Source organism: Camellia sinensis, unplaced genomic scaffold (genome assembly GCF_055761805.1).
Source record: "Camellia sinensis isolate YWXY unplaced genomic scaffold, ASM5576180v1 Unanchor14, whole genome shotgun sequence".
NCBI lineage: Eukaryota > Viridiplantae > Streptophyta > Magnoliopsida > Ericales > Theaceae > Camellia > Camellia sinensis.
This window is the reverse complement of record NW_028129020.1, coordinates 4800273-4819715: the sequence shown is the minus strand read 5'-3', so window position 1 is coordinate 4819715 and position 19443 is coordinate 4800273. Positions and strand designations below refer to the sequence as shown.

Genomic DNA, 19443 nt, shown 5'->3' with positions numbered 1-19443 from the left:
AGAAGTTTGAGAGCGGGAGCAACAACGACAAATGAGGGGTGGTGGATGGAAGAAAAAAATTTCAAATTAAAGATTATAATATTATTGGAAGAAAGAGTTGTGTGATAAGAATTTTTTTTTTTTTTTTTTTTTGTAAATGGGTGTATTGGCAATGTAGTCATTAAGCATGTTAACAAGAAGAATTGCTGCGTGAAAATAGAATTACTGGTGGTTCGGGTGTTCATGGGACAAACAAGCAATTTGAAGGGACTTTATTAGAGCTAGGTTTCATATAACAATTCACTCATTGTATACAGAACAATAGCAGGTAAGGTAGGTTATTCAATCAGAACTCAATTTGAGACTCTCAATCATATCCATTTTTGGTACAGAGATATTCAAAATATAATTAAACCAGTTTTAACAAGGAATCCTTCAAATTGAAACATTTCTGCACAAACAAACGTGTTTTCTACTTGATCTTTTGCCCCTTCTTCTTCTTCTTCTTCTTCTTCTTCTTCTTCTTTTGATGATCGTCAATGTCACTGTCGTCGTCGCTATCATCATCATCATCATCATCATCATCATCATCAATATTGTTGTTGGTGGGGTCATCATCGGAATCGGTGGGAGGAGAAGGATCGAGTCGAGCGGCGTCAATGGCCCATTGGATCAGCTTCTGCACTTCATCATCCTCATCTACTCCATCATCACTCGCAATTGCAATTGTTGATCGATTATTAGATTGCTCATCACCACCGTTGGACTTGTTGGGACGCTGCTGAGGATCGGAAGAAGAAGAAGAAGAAGAAGACGGAAGAAGAAGAGAGGTCTTGAGAGCAGCGAATCGAGCCAACAGATCATCTTCGCTGTAGTTGCTGCTGCTGCTGCTATCGAAGACAACCCTCTTCTTCTGATTATCATCGTGATCGGCTTTTGTTTCTGGTGGTGGTGGTTGGGGTTGCTTCTTGGACGGTGGCTGTGATCGAGAAGATCGAAGGGCTTGGAAGCGACGGTCGAGATCGAGGTCGATGTAGGAAGATGGAGAAGACGAGGAGGAGAGACCACGAGACATGTGAGAGTTGACGCTGAGGTTGAGAAGCAACTCGTCCTCCGCCGCTCTCAGCAGCAAATCTACCTCATCACCAGCACCACCACCATCGCACCCCTTCCTCCTTCCTTCTTCTTTTTCTGCTTTCGATTTTCTGTTCATTCTTTGTTGCCTGCCTGCCTTCCTTCAGAGCTTGAGTTGTTACCCACCAGACTTCTTCAGTTTTCAAACCCCATCGCAACCCTGCACATCATCTCCGTTTGGGAGCTTCAATTTGCACACACCCATTCCTATGTACACGCACTTAACAATACTTATTTTTATTATAATTTTATCTCTAAATAAAATTACTATTATAGACATCACACACAATTTAAATTAACACAAGTTCTCAATACATATTCACATCTCATCTCAGACTACACGTTGAAGCATGGCAATCCATGGTGACACACTTCATTCTTCCATATTCAGTTTGCTAAACATCCACACTCCATCCTCATTTTTTCAAACCCTTCATTGTTAACTTTCATTCATTAGTTTACACACTAAGCACCCTCATTCTTGATTCTTAGCTTTTTATTAGTATACACAATGTTGACTTTTTTGACTTTTAAAGGTTAATATTGTAATTTTAAGCGTGTCAGTAAAGATCAATCAGTTCTTACAGAAGATTAATTGCCAACTAATTATCAGACGATTGTGTTTTAGTTCTTTCAACCTCAATGAAGAGAACTTTTACTGGTGGTTTATTTAGGAGAATTTAGTAAATAATAATTAAGTGAAAAATAATTTTAAAATTTCATTAAGTAAAATGAAAAACTTATAATGACCTTACCCAACCTCGTGGAAGTTTACAGCAATAAGCTATTTGAAACTACTCCTATAAATGAAGTATAGTGTAGGACTTTAAAGTACAGAAATGTAAAGAACTGTAAAAACTAGAAGGGAAACAAAGTAAATAAAACTGGTTTTTTAATCTGAGTCTGGATCCTTCATTCTGGGGCCTTCTCTACTATTTATACTTCTCAATGATAACCATCGAAGTGGGCTTCCAACCATCAAAATGTCCTCCCATGATTGCTGAACATGCTCTCTCACAATCAGTCTCACTACACCACATTGCAGTTAGGCATCCCTTCTGATTTTGAATTTGAACTTTGTGAGTAACCGTCAGGCCACATCACCTTATATCCCTTGATTTTTCTAGTGCCACGCAGATCTATTATTATCAATACGGGCTGACACGTGTCTGACTTTGATTGACAACTTGTATTAACTTCCTAAATTGCCCCCTTCATGCCGCGTGTTGAATTGTAATTGACTTTTACAATTTATACAGCCAACATTACCCCCCGCACTAATATACCCATTACTTGGTGATATTAGTAGATGAAGACACTTTACCCACGTCCTAGGACGTGCATGGGCTTTGCATCTTCTTAGAAATGCAACCGACGTCCATCATTGTATTGTTTGTACTGCATTAAATTCTCTTCTATGCCTTGAACATTTCCCAGTATCTGAGCATTCGAAAAGACTGATACAATCCTCATGGCCAAGCAAGCCTTTTCTTACATTGATTGAGCATATGAGGGGTCTATGGAAAATGATTATAGGCCTCGAAAGAATTCCAATGCATTTATTGATTACACCTATATGCCTCCATTTATGCAAGTTATGGAAGCTTTTGCAACATACCAACCTCTAGACCCGAAGTTTGCCAATTACGAACCCTTAGATCAAGCATTTGCAAAAATGGATCTTGGAAAATCTTCATCTGCCCCATCATCTTCTGCATGGGACACAACTGCTTCTTCCTCTACCCACCAACCTCTGCATGGGACACGGCTGCTCCTTCTTCCTCTAGGTCTAATGGCTGGGGAAACTAGTCAGAACCTGATAAATCTAAGCTAAGAGAGCGAATTAACCATCGATTCATCGAATTCGCTGATCCTTTATCTTTCTCTCCTTTTGCTCGAAGCTCAATGGTTTACCCCTATGTATCTATCGATCGCCGACGCAGTTTAGAATACAACTTATTTATAGCGTGGTACACATCTTTCATGCTTACGAAGATAGTGCAAGCAACTCCTCGTCCAGAGGAAGTACAAGGATACAACCCGTCATTCTTAGCCAAGAAGGCAAAATTTTGCTCTTTTGACTGGCTTGAATGTGTGAATAACCCCCAGTTCCCTTCTTCCTTTGGGATGGACCCTCCTGCGCTTCCTCTTCCTCAAAACCCTCACTGGATGGAAGAACTGAGACTTATTCTCTTTGAGAATCAATTTCTTCCTTCCTACCAACCTCCAGATCTTCCCACTATATTTGAGCGATACCAAGCTCAACTTTTGCTTACAGCCTTTTCTCACTTGCCCTTCAATGTTCTTGGAGGTGATATTCCTCTTAAGAACTTTCGATAGGCTTGTGACATTATGACTCGGGGTCATGCCCTCAATCCCATTGCTCAAGCAGAACTTCAGATGTTTTTGGATCAACTCCCACTGTTTCTCCATTGATACCAAACTTCTTTGGCTACCACTCAATCTTTGGACAAAATCTCGGCCCATCGAATTCACACCCAGTATGAAGTAGAGAATCTTATCGACGAATATAATGACTTCAAGAATAAAGATTCTACATACTGGGATGATCTAGATATGGATGAGATGGAACAAGGATTGAAGGAAATGGAGTTCAAAATGAAAGTTAAACAACTTTTCCATTAAATAAGAACATATCAGCTACAGCAACCCAGCTTGGATAGGATAGAGGACAGAATAAAAAAGGAACATAAATTCATTGACCACTGTTGAAGAAAATTTCATGACCTTATTATTCTTTCTATTCCTTATTTTTATGAAATTGAATTTGTAGCTAAGAAGGCTTTCTAATGTAATTATTTTCATATTAATAAAGCTAAGTTTTCCTTTCTTTATTCAGCATGGTCTGATTTTATATTCAAATTGCATACTTGTAACCATTCTATTTGCTCAAATCAAACAAATAGCTTCAAATTTACCAATTTTGTCCTTCGAAGCCTGATTTGAACATTTCTAATGGAATACTAGAAGCCTAATTTGAATGTCTCCAACATATGGAATATAATTGACAATCTTTGCCTTAGGTCTTCTCATTACAATCATATGATTAACACAATCAACAGCTTTGAATTAACTATCTTTGCTTTGAAAAAGTAGTCTACGTGTTTCGAAGTATGGAAACTTCCTTTAAGGATTGCACTGTTTTATTCTTAAAGAGTGAGTCCCTTTGGGCTTTTTCACTACTTAACCAAATATTGGCTTTTTACAACTTCGAAGTCTAAAACAAACAAATTCTAACTGCAGAGTATTTCAAAGTTTACTTCGAAGGATTTTATTTTCAACAAGAAACTTAAAAGGAAGTCTTTAATACTCCTGAAGCAAAGAAAAACCTGAGCATTCTTGTACTCTTAGGTATGAAACGTACTTCGACGTCAACTACCTGCTTTCGAAGCCCTAGCTGGATGTTTGTCATCTGGCTTTGGAGCCAAACCTTGGCTTCGAAGCCAAATATTTGATTTCGAAGCCAATCTGAGTGTTTGAGATACGTTTCCCTCTCAAACGATCACTCTTGAGAGAAACTTTTCATATCCCTACCTTCAGTACTTCTTATGAATTTTCCTCATTTAAATTGATTGGGCATCTTTCGAACAGAAAGGTTTAAAAACCCTTTCCTTTCGTGTTTTTAATTCACTTGCTCGCCCAACACACAAACACTTCATTTCTATTAACCTCTCATCTTCTTTACCTTTTTTCTCAACTTCGTCCTCTGAAAACTTCTATCAATGACTTCTTCCTCCTTGAAGATACCAGTTGTGAAGCGCGTGAGCCCATTCGTTGCTTTAAAGAGGATCATTGTTGAAGAGTGTAAGAAATACAAAGCTGGCGAGAAAAATGCTATCGATGGGCGCATTTTCATTTCCGCTCGTCATGAGCAATAGGAATATGTGCTTGGGCCTATTTTTAAAGAGGTCTCTACTCAGTTTCCAGCTCTGTATCCACGTTTGGAGGACCACTGCCTCCTTTATGAAGGCGGTCTTGATTGGGGAAGCTAAAGAGTGAACTGACCCCATCGCTGTTGGCCCACAGTAAGACCAGAATGGGAAGAATGGTATGATCGGGTCGTCCCTGCTAGGACACTAGATCTCCAAGAACTTTGCCTCTTTGACTCCCTTTAACTATCCAGGTTCACTATTTCGGAGGACCTATTTTTAATACCTGCTACTCTTTGTTTTTGGAATTCTGCTTTCAATTTCTTCCAATTTAGATGTGGTATGATGGCCCTTACTGTCCTTGACAGTTTCCATCTGTTAGGGTTATCCCCTATTGGTACTCCCATTGATCCAGACTACCCTGACCTTAACATCCTTTTTTCTCTTCCCCCTCTAAATTCATCCTATAGTGACTTTGTCAAGGCTGATAACAAAAGGGAATGCCCTGTGACTGATAGGAAATTCTTTTCTTTTTTATTGTATTGGCTTTGCAAATTCCTCTTCTGTACTTCTTCTCGGAGGATTATGCTTGAATTTGCCCCTCTTGCCAAAGCCTTTGTTTTGCATAAAAATGTGACCTTAGCTCCTTATGTTTTGGGCTATGTCTACAGAGCTTGTTCCCTCTTTTATGAAAAACCCATAGATGCCAATCAAGGAGGCCCATTTTGGATACTCCAACTCTGGCTTTTTGCATACTTCACTGATTTGCGTTCTAAGTGTCTAAAGTTTTTAATACCAAACCCTACCATTTATGGCATGAAGCTAGCCAATGTCTCTCTTTATCCTTCCAACTTTGCCTTCTACTTTTCTTTTTTTCACCAACTCTCAACTTCCCTTCTTCTCACACCTTCTTCTGTCCCTTCGAAGCCAATATTGGCCCAGCCTGGTTGAGGACCTTTTTGAGCCATAAGTCCTGCTCTAGGCCTTAGCACAAAAATATGTGAGCTTCTATTTTAATCCCGAGGGAGTTATTCATTGGCATTATGAACTCTAGAGCTTATAAGTGTATCTCTGAGCCTTATTGCCTTGCCCTGCCCAATTTGCTAGTCAATTTGGACTCTCTCAGGGGATCCTTATCCCTCTCTGCAGTCAGTCCAACTCAAACCTTGCAAGCAGAGAACTAAAAGTTCCAAAATCCAGATTAGAAGAGGCAACTTCCAAGTTTATCCAAGACTTAATTGATTTTGAATACCTACCCTTCACTCCCCAAAGCAATACACTGAAAAGGTACCAGAATTAGTGGATGGCCAATATGGAGGTGCACTTGGCCATTTCTCCTCAAGATCTATTAGTGGTACTAGATGTGCCTTAAGCTAAGTCTAAGGGGACTAGAGTTATTACTTCCTCCACTGCTCATGCTACCCAGCTCTTACCCCTGCTACCACAAAGTCTGCTTCTGCTGCCTCACCTCTTCCTAGAGTCACTAGAGCTGCTTTGAAGAAAGGTACGCACTGCTGCTTCTTTTCTTTTCCTTTATGATGCTTTTACTTATAATTCCTTCTTTGGTGTAGGTGCCTCGTAAGGAGACACTCCTCAAAGAGTTTAAGCTTTAAATCTCCTCAAGAACAAACATCAACAACAAAGAAAAAGAAAACTCTTGCTTGATCTTGAAGATGAGGTACTTGAGGCTCACGTGGAAGAAGAGGAAGCAAAGAAAGAGCAAGAGACACCATTAAAAATAAAGAAGAAAATGATGGTCTCTCCCTTTGATTTTATTAGGGACTCTACTCATGAAGCATCTGCTAAAGCAGTGGAAGTGGAACACTCTAAAGAGATCATTGGTTTCCAAAGGGCTGAGAAAAGAAGACAGCAGCAAGTACTAAGGGATGAAGCTGCTGCTGCTAATGCACTCCAAAGAGAAATTGCAAAGAGGCAACAAACTGCTGAACATTATACTCTTCGCAGTTCTCCAACCATTGCTACAACTTCTAAAACTGGTAATTTCCTTTTGTGTCTCTAGTTTCCTTTCTCAAGTTTTCAATACTGAAACTTAACATTGCTTCATATTTCTTATTCTGCAGCAACAGTTACTCTTCCTTCTTTTCGAGGGTGTTTCTAATGGTCTTTCAACTTCATATAAGACTGGAGAGATCGACACTAAAGTGCCTTTAAGTGTAGAGCCCATTCAGGCAATACTCTCACTTCCTGTTTCCACACTTTTCACACCTTTGTTGAGGCAAAGCATTCCTATATCTTTATCCTTTGGCTGAACTCCATATCTTCCTCACCTAACCTTTAACTTAGCCCAATTTACTCTCCCCACAATCATTGTTGCTCCTTCTCCTCCTGAGGAAATCCTAGTTATTACTTCATCTCCAGTGATAGCTGATTCTCCCATAGAAGATACTGGTAACTCACCAATTCTTTGTCCACCATCACTATCCAGCTCCAACCCTTCTTCTCTTGACCTACTGGTGGCCAGGACTATGGAAACTACTAGGGACATTTCATCCTCCTCTCCTATCCCTATGCAGCCATCTCTTCCTTCTACTAGAGCCCTTTCTGTACTACCAATGTCAATGGAAGAGATAGACATTTTCGAAGTTAGACTGGTTAGCCTTTTTGACATGTCTTTTACCATTCTAGCAGCCAATAATGAAACTAAGCCATTGGTTCTGGCTGATTCTCTTTTGGAAATTTTTGAGAGCTCTTCAACCATCAGTAGGGCTTCTTTACCTTCATTGGACTTAAGCATCTATTTGGAATTGTTGACATTGTTCTCAAAGATCCCATTTGAAGCCTTGCAAAGACCTATTATCAAGAATGGTTTCCTTTAGTGCTGCAAGGTCATTGAGCAATCTAACATGGCTATTTCGAGTCACTTGTCTCAGATAGCAGCTACTATAGACTTTTATGTCAACATCTGCCATATTGCCAAAGCTACAGAGAAGAAATTGCTGACAGACCAAGAATTTGTTTCCCATATACATGCTGAGATGTCTGAATTAAAAGAACAACATTCTTTTGTCTCTCAATTTCGAGCCCAACTTTTGGAGAAGAAAGCTCAATTAGAGGAAGAGTTATCAGCAATTAACCTGGCTTTGGATCGAACTGCTACAAAGCTGCAAATCACTAACCAAAGGCTAGCTGATCGAAGGCAGGAGATGACTACAGCCATTCAGTTGTTCCCATCCATTAAGAGTAGAGAATCAATTGTAAGAGAACAACTAAAACATTGTACTGACTTTTGGGGCAATCTATGGCTGCATGTACTTAACTCCTTATGAAATAAAATCTTTATTTATTATTTGAGTGCTTTCATGCTTCTCTTGTTTAGCATTTTTCATACTCCTCGTTTTTCTCATACAGTTGGATAATAAAGTTTCAAGTACCTACCATTAATTTTCTTAAGGTGTACATACCCATTCAAATTCTTCAAATGATATGCTCTTCTAGGCAAGACTCTATGAACTTGATGTGGTCCTTCCCAATTAGGTGACCATTTGCCAAATTTATGGCTTTTAATTCCTATTGGGAGCATTGTCTTTCATACCAAATCACCTTCATCAAAGCTAATGTGCTTGACTTTCTTATTATAATTTTTGGCTGCTTTTTTCTTTTGAAAGAGAATTCTATTTAATGCCAAAATTCTAGCTTCATCCACATCTTCTAATTCCAAGAACATGCTCTAATGGCACTACTCAGAAGCTAACTGATCCTGGCATCTCACCCTAAAGGACTTAATGTTAACCTCTACAAGTAACACTACATCATGCCCATATAGTAAGGCATAAGGAGTAACTCATGTACTTGACCTTGGAGAAGTCCTATAAGCCCACAATATATCCAACAACAAGTTATGCCAATCCCTAGGATTGCCTTCCACAACTCTCTGTATTCCTTTTTTCAAAAACTTATTAGATGATTCTGCCTGACCATTTGCTTGTGCATAATAAGAGGTAGAATTATCAAGGCTAATTTCAAACTCTTCCGCGAAAGACTTTACCATCTTTCCATCAAACACAGTCCCATTATCTACTGTTATGGTTTTTAGATGCCAAACCTGTGAATCAAATCTTTAATAAACCCAATAACTTCAGTTTGGTCTACAGCCTTATATGGTTTAGCTTTGACCTACTTAGTGAAGTAGTCTGTGACCACTAAGATGAAACAATGATGCTTCGAAGAGGGTGGATGTATTTTGCCTATCATATCCATAGCCCAACCTCTAAATGGCCAAGGCTTCATAACTGCATGTAAATCATTTATTAGTACATGTCTTATCATGCCATTATTTTGGCATGCCCATCACCCTCTAGCATATTCTATACAATTTTTAAGGATGGTGGGCCAATAGTAGGAATGTTTTCGAAGCAGCCATCTCATCTTCATACCAGGCTGATAAGCACCACAGATGTCTTCATGAACTTCAGTCATGGCTGTCAATGCCTCATTTGGCCCTAGACATTCCAATAACAACCCATCTGCTCCCTTTTTGTCAAGAGCATTACCATACACTATGTATTGGATAGATTGTAATTTGATCTTTCTACTGGCTTTCGAAGATAAGCCAGTTAGGTACTGCATTATTGGATGTCTCCAATCTTGATCTTGTAAGTCATTATGATTGACTTCTAACACCACATTCCTATTACTTAAAGGTGGTATTAATTTTTGATATGTTGCTTGACTTATATTCATTTGAGTGTCATCCCTTCTCCTGAAATTTGAAGCTTTCTAAGCTACATCATTGGCTTTGTTATTCATGAATCTTGGGATATAAGTCACATTTGCTATCTGAAACTGAGAAAGCAAATGTAATGCAACAACATAGTATGGCAACATGCTTGCACTTTGACATTTGAAAATTCCTTTGACTTGGTTGACCACCAATTGAGAATCCCCAAATATATCTACTGCATGAGCTTGTAATCCAATAAGCATTTTCAGTCGCATTATTAAAGCTTCATATTCAGCTTGATTATTGAAACAAGTAATTTCATCAACTCTGAAATCATGTGTGGTTTCTACCCCCTGTGGTGACTTAATCACCACACCAATTCTAGTTAGATCATTGACTTTAGATCCATCAAACCACATTTGCTATGGCTCAATATTAACCAAACCAAGATCCATTATCTCTTGGCTTTCTGTCTGACATGAATGATCTGCCAAGAAATTAGCTAAAACTTGTCATTTTACTGCCTTTTGGGGGACATATTTTAGATGAAATTCTGATAAGGCTCGTATCCATTTATCAATTCTTCCTCTCAACATATGTCTAGATAACATATACTTAACCAAATCTGTGGTTGCAATTACCAAGACAACTGTAAGCAAAAGATAGTATATTAATTTCATTGCAGCAAAATATAATGCAAGGCACAACTTTTCTACTACTGAATATTTTCATTCACAAGAATTTAAAAACCTACTAAGGTAATAAATTGCTTGCTCCTTGCCTTCTTCATTGTCTTGGGCTAAGAAAACTTCCAATGAATCTTCTGCTGCAGCAATGTACAACTTTAAGGGCTTATCACTCTTTGGTGGCATCAACACTGGATAGGGCTGAGCAAAGAATTCATAAAATCTGTAATCCGATCCGGTCCAGTCCAATCCGATAGGTTTGGATTAATTTTTTGAATCCGTGGTTCGGTTTCGGATTAGAAATTTCTAAATCCGTAGGCCACAAATCAGTTCCGAATTGAACCCCATGGTTCCGGATTGAACCCCATGGTTCCGGATTGGAACCGATCCGGACCATTTAGAAATAATCTATATTTATACTATATACCTTCCGATGCAATATAATTTCTTGTCTCATATAAAAACTAAAATCTAACCTAATTCACGCCTCACTCATTCACGCCTCATTCAGTTCATTGTCTCTTGCTCACATCGCATCACTCTGTCAATGGTGTCTCTCTCTCTTCTCTTTCTCATCTCAGATTGAGTTCTCTCTCACACTCTCATCCATCTCAGATCAGATCGGTGTGCTGCTCGTCTTTCTCTCTCAGTGAGCTCTCTCTCTCTCTCTCTCTCGGTGACACTATTTTTGTTCCTTTGTTCCCAGATCATCCATCTCAGATTAGATCGGTAGCTATAGATGTTGTCTCTCTCTCTCGGTGAACTCCTCTCTCCCAGATCATCCATCTTAGATCATTGTTCCTTTGTTCATGTCATCTACAATGGATTTGATAAATCTAAGTAAGAGATTTTATTTTTATTTTTTCTATTTTTATTTTTATTTTTATTCTGTTTTCTGTTTACATTTTATTTTTATCCTTTTTTTTCTTTCTGTTTTCTATTTTCTATTTTCTGTTTCTATTTTGCTCCTGTGAAAAATCTTCTTTTCTCAATAGGTGTGACGTGACTAGGCATATTTGTTTTACTTTACAATACATCAGAAAACAGATTGGACCCTCATTTTTTAAATGAGTTATGGGGGCAAAAAATTCTATTTCAAACCATTATTCCTAAGTTTGTTTATTTGTGAAGTGAAGGAAATGGGTTTTTGTTAGTGTTAGCTGGTGAAGATTGTGAATCCATTGTAAGCTCCTAAGTCTTGACTTTACTGATTGAGCTTGGTAGAGCCTGAGACAATCTGTCTAGGCATTGTTTGAATTGATAAATGAATAGACTTATGTATCACTACTACAAATATAGATAAAGATCACACTTTTTTGGTGTGATGTATGTTTTTTAATCACACCTTTTAAGTTTTATTAAAGTGTGGTCTTTAGGAGTGTGATTAAAAATGGTCATTTTTAATCACACTTTTTAAGTGTCATTAAAAAATGCTTTCATCACACCTTTTAAGTGTGATTAATAATATTTAGATCACACATTTTAAGTGTGGTTAAAAACATTTAGATCACACCTTTTAAGTGTGATTAAAAATATTTAGATCACACCTTTTAAGTGTCGTTAAAAATATTTAGATCACACCTTTTAAGTGTGATTAAAAACTTTAGTTCACACCTTTTAAGTGTGATTAAAAACTTTAGATCACACCTTTTAAGTGTGATTAAAAATATTTTGATCACACCTTTTAAGTGTGATCTTTGGAAGTGTGATTAAAAAGGATCATTTTTAATCACACTTTTTAAGTGTGATTAATAACATTTAGATCACACCTTTTAAGTGTGATTAAAAATATTTACATCACATCTTTTAAGTGTGATTAATAACATTTAGATCACATCTTTTAAGTGTGATTAATAACTAATAAAATCTGTGATAAAAAAAATGTGCTACATATTTCAAAAATAATCAATATTATTTTTGTATGCACATTTGAATAATGTAATACACACTATATACTATATTTTGAATCATAACCACATATTGAATAGAATAACGTCATATATTTCATAAATGGAAATTAAATATTCAAAACTATATACAAAGGAATTAAATAAAAAAAATTATCTGTGCTTACATATATTAAAAAATGAAAAAACTTAAAAAACTTATAAAACCCCTTTAAATACAATATGACAATACAAAATCATAAAAATAATAATATTCAGTGTGCTCTCCAAATTCTCTGAAAATAACTTCATCCACAGCTCTCTTCAGCTTCATCAAGTCATCAATCATCTTCACCAAAATGATGATTATATAACTGAATCATCCAATTCCATTAACACAACTTCATTAAACTTGAATGGTTGAAAAATCTATCATAGTGCGACCATATATAAAAATTAGTTTGTGTCAATCATTGTACCATTCACGGATGCCTCTGAAAGGATATCAGAATTCAAGCTAGAGAGAGCTGTTAGCACCAATGGGTGAGAAGCAAGTGTAGAAGCAGGGATCCTGAAACAAACAGATATTCAAACCAGTTATGAGAGTTCTATCATGTAAACTAGGGTGGGGAAGTTGTGCAAAATGGATATCATAATCACATAAGAATTTAGAACATCCACATGAATAGCCAAAAATACCCAATCACAAAGCTTTCAGTTTCCCAAGAGTAACACAGACATATGCATAGAGAGAGAGAGAGAGAGAGAGAGAGAGAGAGAGAGAGAGAATAAAATAATTTGGAATATAATGATAAAAAAATATATATATAAATTTATGCCTATTCTCATCCTTCAGACTTTGAAAATTAGTGTTGCATTGCATTTTGTTGTAAAAAAATAATTAAATATTCATATACATAACATATAATAATTGCTTACACTATATATAATATATAATAAATATTCAAATCTATATATTTTTGTGTGTCATCCACGTGTCATGTCCGACATTGTCTGATAATATTCCTGTCGACACATCTGTGTAGTGTTTATGCCGTGCTTCTTAGCCTATGAAGCATGGACACCGCTATGGCGGTCACGATGTCGGACACTTGTTAGACATGAACATGCCCTGAACACATGTCGGATAAGCTGGAGGAATTGGACACATTAGACATGTGGGGACACAAAAAAAACATCTTAACATGAAACATCATAGGTATTAAATTTGTTTCAAAGACAGTTTGAAGTGCACATATGCATCAGCATTGCCAAACTTCTCATTTACACAATTTCCTAACTTGAAGTTTATTTTGTTCCAAAATGAGTTCTTTAAGCCACAGTCAAATCCCCAAGATAAGTAGTAGCACCCAATAACATATCTACCTAAGGCCCAATGACGCCATCCCTTTTATGATCTCATCGACAGACAAAGCTTGATTTCAAATTAAATATTTCTTCTGAACAGAATTGAGTATACCTCAGGCAAAACTCTTAGTAGCTCGAGGAATCTTGGTATGCATTCGGGGTGAGAATTCATCTCATCTCTAAGCCAATTTACAATGCCACCATCACCCCAATCTTTAGCAGGAACATGAACAGCCAATGCAGCCACAGCAAGGCTAATCTAAAAGGTGACAAATTTTAGCTGGACATATCTTTGTATTTACATTCCAAGTTGTGTGCGCGCGCACAAGAGTGTAAGTGGTTGTACAGAGAAAACAACAATACCTGGGTTCTAACTTTAGGGGGGGCCTTTGTGAAATGTTTTCAATAAGCTCTGCATTTACAACCATGTGAAGGCTGGTAATCAGTCAAAGAAACTCTTTTGCATCACAAACATGAATCAACATATGCACACAATTGCAAGAAAACAAGTTTACATGCACTAAACAGAAACAGCAGCATATAGACAAAACTTATTTACACTACGAACAGTGGAAAATTAGGGAAAGAAACAGTGAGGGAAAGGGGGCACTAGGTACACCAACGTTGGCGTATTTTTTTTCAAATTGCAGGATCTTGTTCAAGATATTAGGATTCAAAATACAAAGTTACAAACTGCCCATCTGCAATCCTCACACGTTTTTATAGTGCATAAGAAAGAACACTGTTGCAGATTTATCAAGAAAGAAAAGGATGGAAGAACAAGCTAAGCTTATAAAGAATCTATGTAAAGCATAACTTTCAGTTCCCACTAACTATGGTATAGCATTTGCCCCTTTCAATTAGCAAACATGTAGATCCCAAGGCTCCCCCAGTAAACAATGAAATTATAGATAGAAATGGCACTACCAACAAATCATATGATAACTCATGCCAAATTCTGAATGAGAACCTCATAAAAGTGTAAAACCTATAAATATTCTTACATTTAATAAATCCCGTAACGGGCGAAAAGCTTCAGAAGGCAGCTCTTCAAAATCTCGTTGTACCTGTCCATCACAAGTAAAATGCACTATGATATGTGAAAAGAAAGGCTGCCTTGATATACCAAAACCTATAATAAATGCAAATCAAAAGACATATTCACAGGTGAATAGCATTATATAGCAGTAACCTTTGGTACAAATCACAAATGCACAGATAATGAATAGCAGGAGAATCATATTACCTTGCTTCTGAGGGTTTGAGAACAAAAGATTAAAGTTTCTTGATTGCTACTAGCATCATGAAGTAAATTATCGGAGACCTAAACAAGCAATAACATATTAGTAAATCTCAACAATTAAAAAAAATGAGATCCAACCAACACATGATAAGAACAGAATCAAGTACTACAATGAATATGTATCATGTTAGCGCATCCGAGGAATAAATCTCAATAATTGATGTGCTTTTTTTTCCGTCGGCTAGAGAAACCCCAGTGATGGCAGATGCACCACATATTTTACACATCACTAATTATAATAATATTTAATGAAATTTATTCATCAATGTACATGATACACCATGTGTAACGTTGGCATATACGAGCAACAAGTAACGCCCAATTGATACCACCAAGAAACCTTGAAACCTGATTGTGACAGAGAATCACACAGCATATGTAGTCAGAAATGAGACACAGCAGCAAGAACAAAGAAACATTAAGAATGAAAGAGCATCCTCACATTTGAATAAACCCCACGTCGCTTTGCCCAGAGTGTCACACATCTCAGTGTAGTACGAAAGCTCTGACCATGACAAAAATAAACACAATCAGCAACACATACAAAAAGCCAAATTTATGAACAAAAATATTCAATAACAACCTGAATATTTGGGACCAAACGCAAAATTTGATCAAGTCAATTTCTACATATAAATTTCCTAACACCAAAATCCCCAATTTTTACATCGCATTCAAACCCTAGATTAACCCAAATCTTAATCTCCAAAACAACCATCAAATTGATCATTTTTCTACATGTAAAACACTCATAGAAACTGATTGAGAGTATAAAACTCAACAATCAAACCCAAATCGTAATAGATCTAAAATAGAAAAATTTCATCATCTTTAACTCAAAATATGTAAAACCCAATTTAAATAATTAATCTTCAAATCTTCATTTTTAATCCTCTAAAAATCCATCTTGAATCAATTTATGTCTAGATTATTTTAACTATACTAAAAAAAGATGAAATTTCTTACCTTATGATGATTTTTGCACAATTTTTTTGCTTGACTCTTGGTATCCCACAAAACCCTCTTCTCCTTTGTTCTTCCTTCAATTCTCAAGCCTTGAGTTCCTTCCTTCCTTCTCTCTCTCTCTCTCTCTCTCTCTCTCTCTCTCTCTCTTTACGGCTCAAGCTCTCTTCCTGAATGTCAAAGAATGAATTCAATGGGCTCTATCTAATACAACGTATAAACAATGAACAAACACACACACAGCCTTCTTTTCACATCCAGATTTTCTCAACACACACACGCACCCACAAACACACCCAATTCTAGATTATTCTACCATTTACTGTATGATCAAAATTAATTTAACTAAGCAACACTTAGTCTTAATAAATCTTGATTAACACATAATTAAATCAATCATGACTAATCCCAAATCCCACTTAATTTAATTAGTCTAATCTGACTTCCTTTAGAGCCCAATTAATAATATTTAAATTTATTAATCTGAATCAGTTTTCTTTTTAATCAAACTCCCAAAAGGCTCCAAATATTAAATTAAACTTATTGTCCTCATCAATTTTGATTTCTCAAACCATTTAGGCCTTCAATTTCTAATCAGACTCCAAATTTCCGTCAATAAATTACATATTCAAATTGGACAGCCCATAAATAAATTTAATTCGTAATAATCACAATTCTCAATCCTCATAATTTAATTAACCTAATTAACTCCAATTCAGACCTAATTAATCGAATCTCAATTCTACTAAACTGAATTGAATATTTAATTAAACTCCCAAATGGATCCGTAATTAAAAATTAAATTGATTCAACTTCTTAATTTCACGTCCTTAAGCCATTTGGACTCTTAATTTCTAATTGCAAAATAAATCTTTAAAAGAATCATATACGAATCAGATTCCACAATTATCATAAATCCCAAACTAAATTAGGATAACGACTAATTAAAATCTCAAATCTCCTTAATTAACCAAATATAAAATATTATACGTGGCGGGGTTGTCACACATCTACATTCTGCAGTATTGAATCTGGTGAAATATTCAAGTCCTGTAACAGACAAACATATTTAGAGATGAACCTTGGGCTAATATATAGTGATGAGCGAGAGAGAGACAGATAGAGGAGAGAGAGAGAGAGAGAGAGAGAGAGAGAGAGAGAGACAAAGACAGAGTGATGAGCGAGAGAGAGACAAAGTGGTCGGTAAAAGTGCATTTTCTTGTAGTGGATAGATAAATCAAGAGGGAGCTCAGTAAATAGAGAAGACGGAAGAGAGAGAGTAAGCAACGCGAACACAGAGAGAGGGAGAGAGAGAAAGAGAGAGAGAGAGGGACAAAAAGATAAAGAGATAGCAAGTGGGAGACAGAAAAAGAGACAGAGAGAGAAAAGAGATGAACGAAAGAGACAGAGAGAGAGATAGAGAGAAGAGAGATGAGCGAGAGAGACATAGAGAGAAAAGAGATGAACGAGAGAGACAGAGAGAGAGATAGAGAAGAGAGATGAGCGAGAAAGACAGAGAGAGATGAAAGATGAGAGAGATAGAGAGAAGAGAGATGAGCGAAGAGATATGGAGAGAAAAGAGATAAGAGAAGAGATAGATGAGTGAGAGACACAGAGAGAAAGAGAGAGACAGATAGACAGAAAGAAAAGAGTGATGAGTGAGAAAGAGAAAGAGAAGAGAGAGAGGAAGATGAAAAAATGGGTAAAAAGATATAGACAAAGAGAGAGAGAGAAAAAAAAAGAGCGAAAATAGATAAACGAGAGAGAGACAGAGAGAGATGAGCGAGAGAGATAAAGATAAGAGAGACAGAGAGAGAAGAGAGATGAGAGAGATAGGCAGAAGAGAGATGAACGAGAGACATAGAGAGAAAGAGAGAAAGAGAGAGAGACAGAGAGACAGACAGATAGAGAAGAGTGATGAGTGAGAGAGAGAAAAATAAGAGAGACAGAGACACAGAGAGAAAGAGAGAGAGAGACAGACAGACAGAGAAGAGTGATGAGTGAGAGAGAAAGAGAAGAGAGACAGAGACAGAGAGATAGGAAGATGAAAAAATGGGTGAAAAAGTTCCGTGTCTAACGCCTCATTTTCTAGTAGTGAGTCGTCTCTATCATTCATGGGTAGAATAGAGGCGCGGATTTGGGAATTGTATATTTTTTATAAAAATCAAATTGAAATATTTTATACAATCACACCTATTTAGGGAGTGTGATTAAATATGTATATATATATATATATATATATATATATATATATAATTACACTTATTTAAAAAGTGTGATTAAAAAGTAGTAATGTATATATAATCACACTTTAATTAAAATGTGTGATTAAAAAATATATATATAATCACACTTATTTAAAAAGTGTGATTAAAAAGTAGTAGTGTATATATAATCACACTTTAATTAGAAGGTGTGATTAAAAAATATATAAATAATCACACTTTAATTAGAATGTGTGGTTAAAAATATATATATATATATAATCACACCTATTTAAAAAGTGTGATTAAAAAGTAGTAGTGTATATATAATCACACTTTAATTAGAAGGTGTGATTAAAAAATATATAAATAATCACACTTTAATTAGAATGTGTGATTAAAAAATATATATATAATCACACTTGTTTAAAAAGTGTGATTAAAAAGTAGTAGTGTATATATAATCACACTTTAATTAGAAGGTGTGATTAAAAAATATATAAATAATCACACTTTAATTAGAATATGTGATTAAAAAATATATATATAATCACACTTGTTTAAAAAGTGTGATTAAAAAGTAGTAGTGTATATATAATCACACTTTAATTAGAAGGTGTGATTAAAAAATATATAAATAATCACACTTTAATTAGAATGTGTGATTAAAATATATATATATATAATCACACTTGTTTAAAAAGTGTGATTAAAAAGTAGTAGTGTATATATAATCACACTTTAATTAGAAGGTGTGATTAAAAAATATATAAATAATCACACTTTAATTAGAAGGTGTGATTAAAAAATATATATATAATCACACTTGTTTAAAAAGTGTGATTAAAAAGTAGCAGTGTATATATAATCACACTTTAATTAGAAAGTGTGATTAAAAAAATATATATATAATCACACTTAATTGAAAAGTGACATAAAAAATAAATATTATCACACTCAATCAAAGTAAGTGTGATTAAAATATCAATCTAATTTTTTTTATCACACTTCCAATAAAAGTGAGATCTTTTTTTTTGTTAAAGTGTGATCTTTAACTATTTTTGTAGTAGTGTATATATGTATTAACAAAATTCAGAATGGATGTTGTTTGTTCCAGTTTAGATGCCATTGTCATTATAGATAGTCTTACAGGATCTTGATTCAACTTAATGGATGTTGTTTGCTCCAGCTTAGAATGGATGTTGTTTGCTTTGTTTACAAGTTTCAATTGTGATGGTATAGATATTTTTGTCTATATTTTTTTTTACTTATATTGTTGTCCATTGGGATGGGATGTAGCCCATTGGCTTTGTTTACAGGTTCCAATATATTTTTGTCTATATTTTTTT

The 19443-nt window shown here is 35.7% G+C and overlaps 1 protein-coding gene and 1 long non-coding RNA gene across 3 annotated transcripts; both read right to left on the bottom strand.

Moving 5' to 3' along the window:
• Positions 1-223: 223 nt before the first annotated feature.
• Positions 224-6139, bottom strand: LOC114275083 (uncharacterized). Its single transcript, XM_028217069.2, has one exon. It carries the CDS (start codon positions 1190-1192, stop codon positions 452-454), a length of 741 nt encoding a protein of 246 aa, XP_028072870.2. The 5' UTR covers positions 1193-6139; the 3' UTR covers positions 224-451.
• A 6211-nt stretch (positions 6140-12350) lies between these two features.
• LOC114295904 (uncharacterized) lies at positions 12351-16066 on the bottom strand. 2 transcript variants are annotated; one of them, XR_014358148.1, is made up of 8 exons: positions 15894-16066; positions 15370-15432; positions 14871-15275; positions 14629-14691; positions 13988-14036; positions 13737-13883; positions 12736-12827; positions 12351-12630 (listed from the first exon to the last, which is right to left on the bottom strand). It is a non-coding gene; the product is annotated as an uncharacterized LOC114295904 (long non-coding RNA). The 2 variants fall into 2 exon arrangements; XR_014358149.1 differs by having other exon boundaries at positions 14871-14948; positions 15894-16061.
• Positions 16067-19443: the final 3377 nt, after the last annotated feature.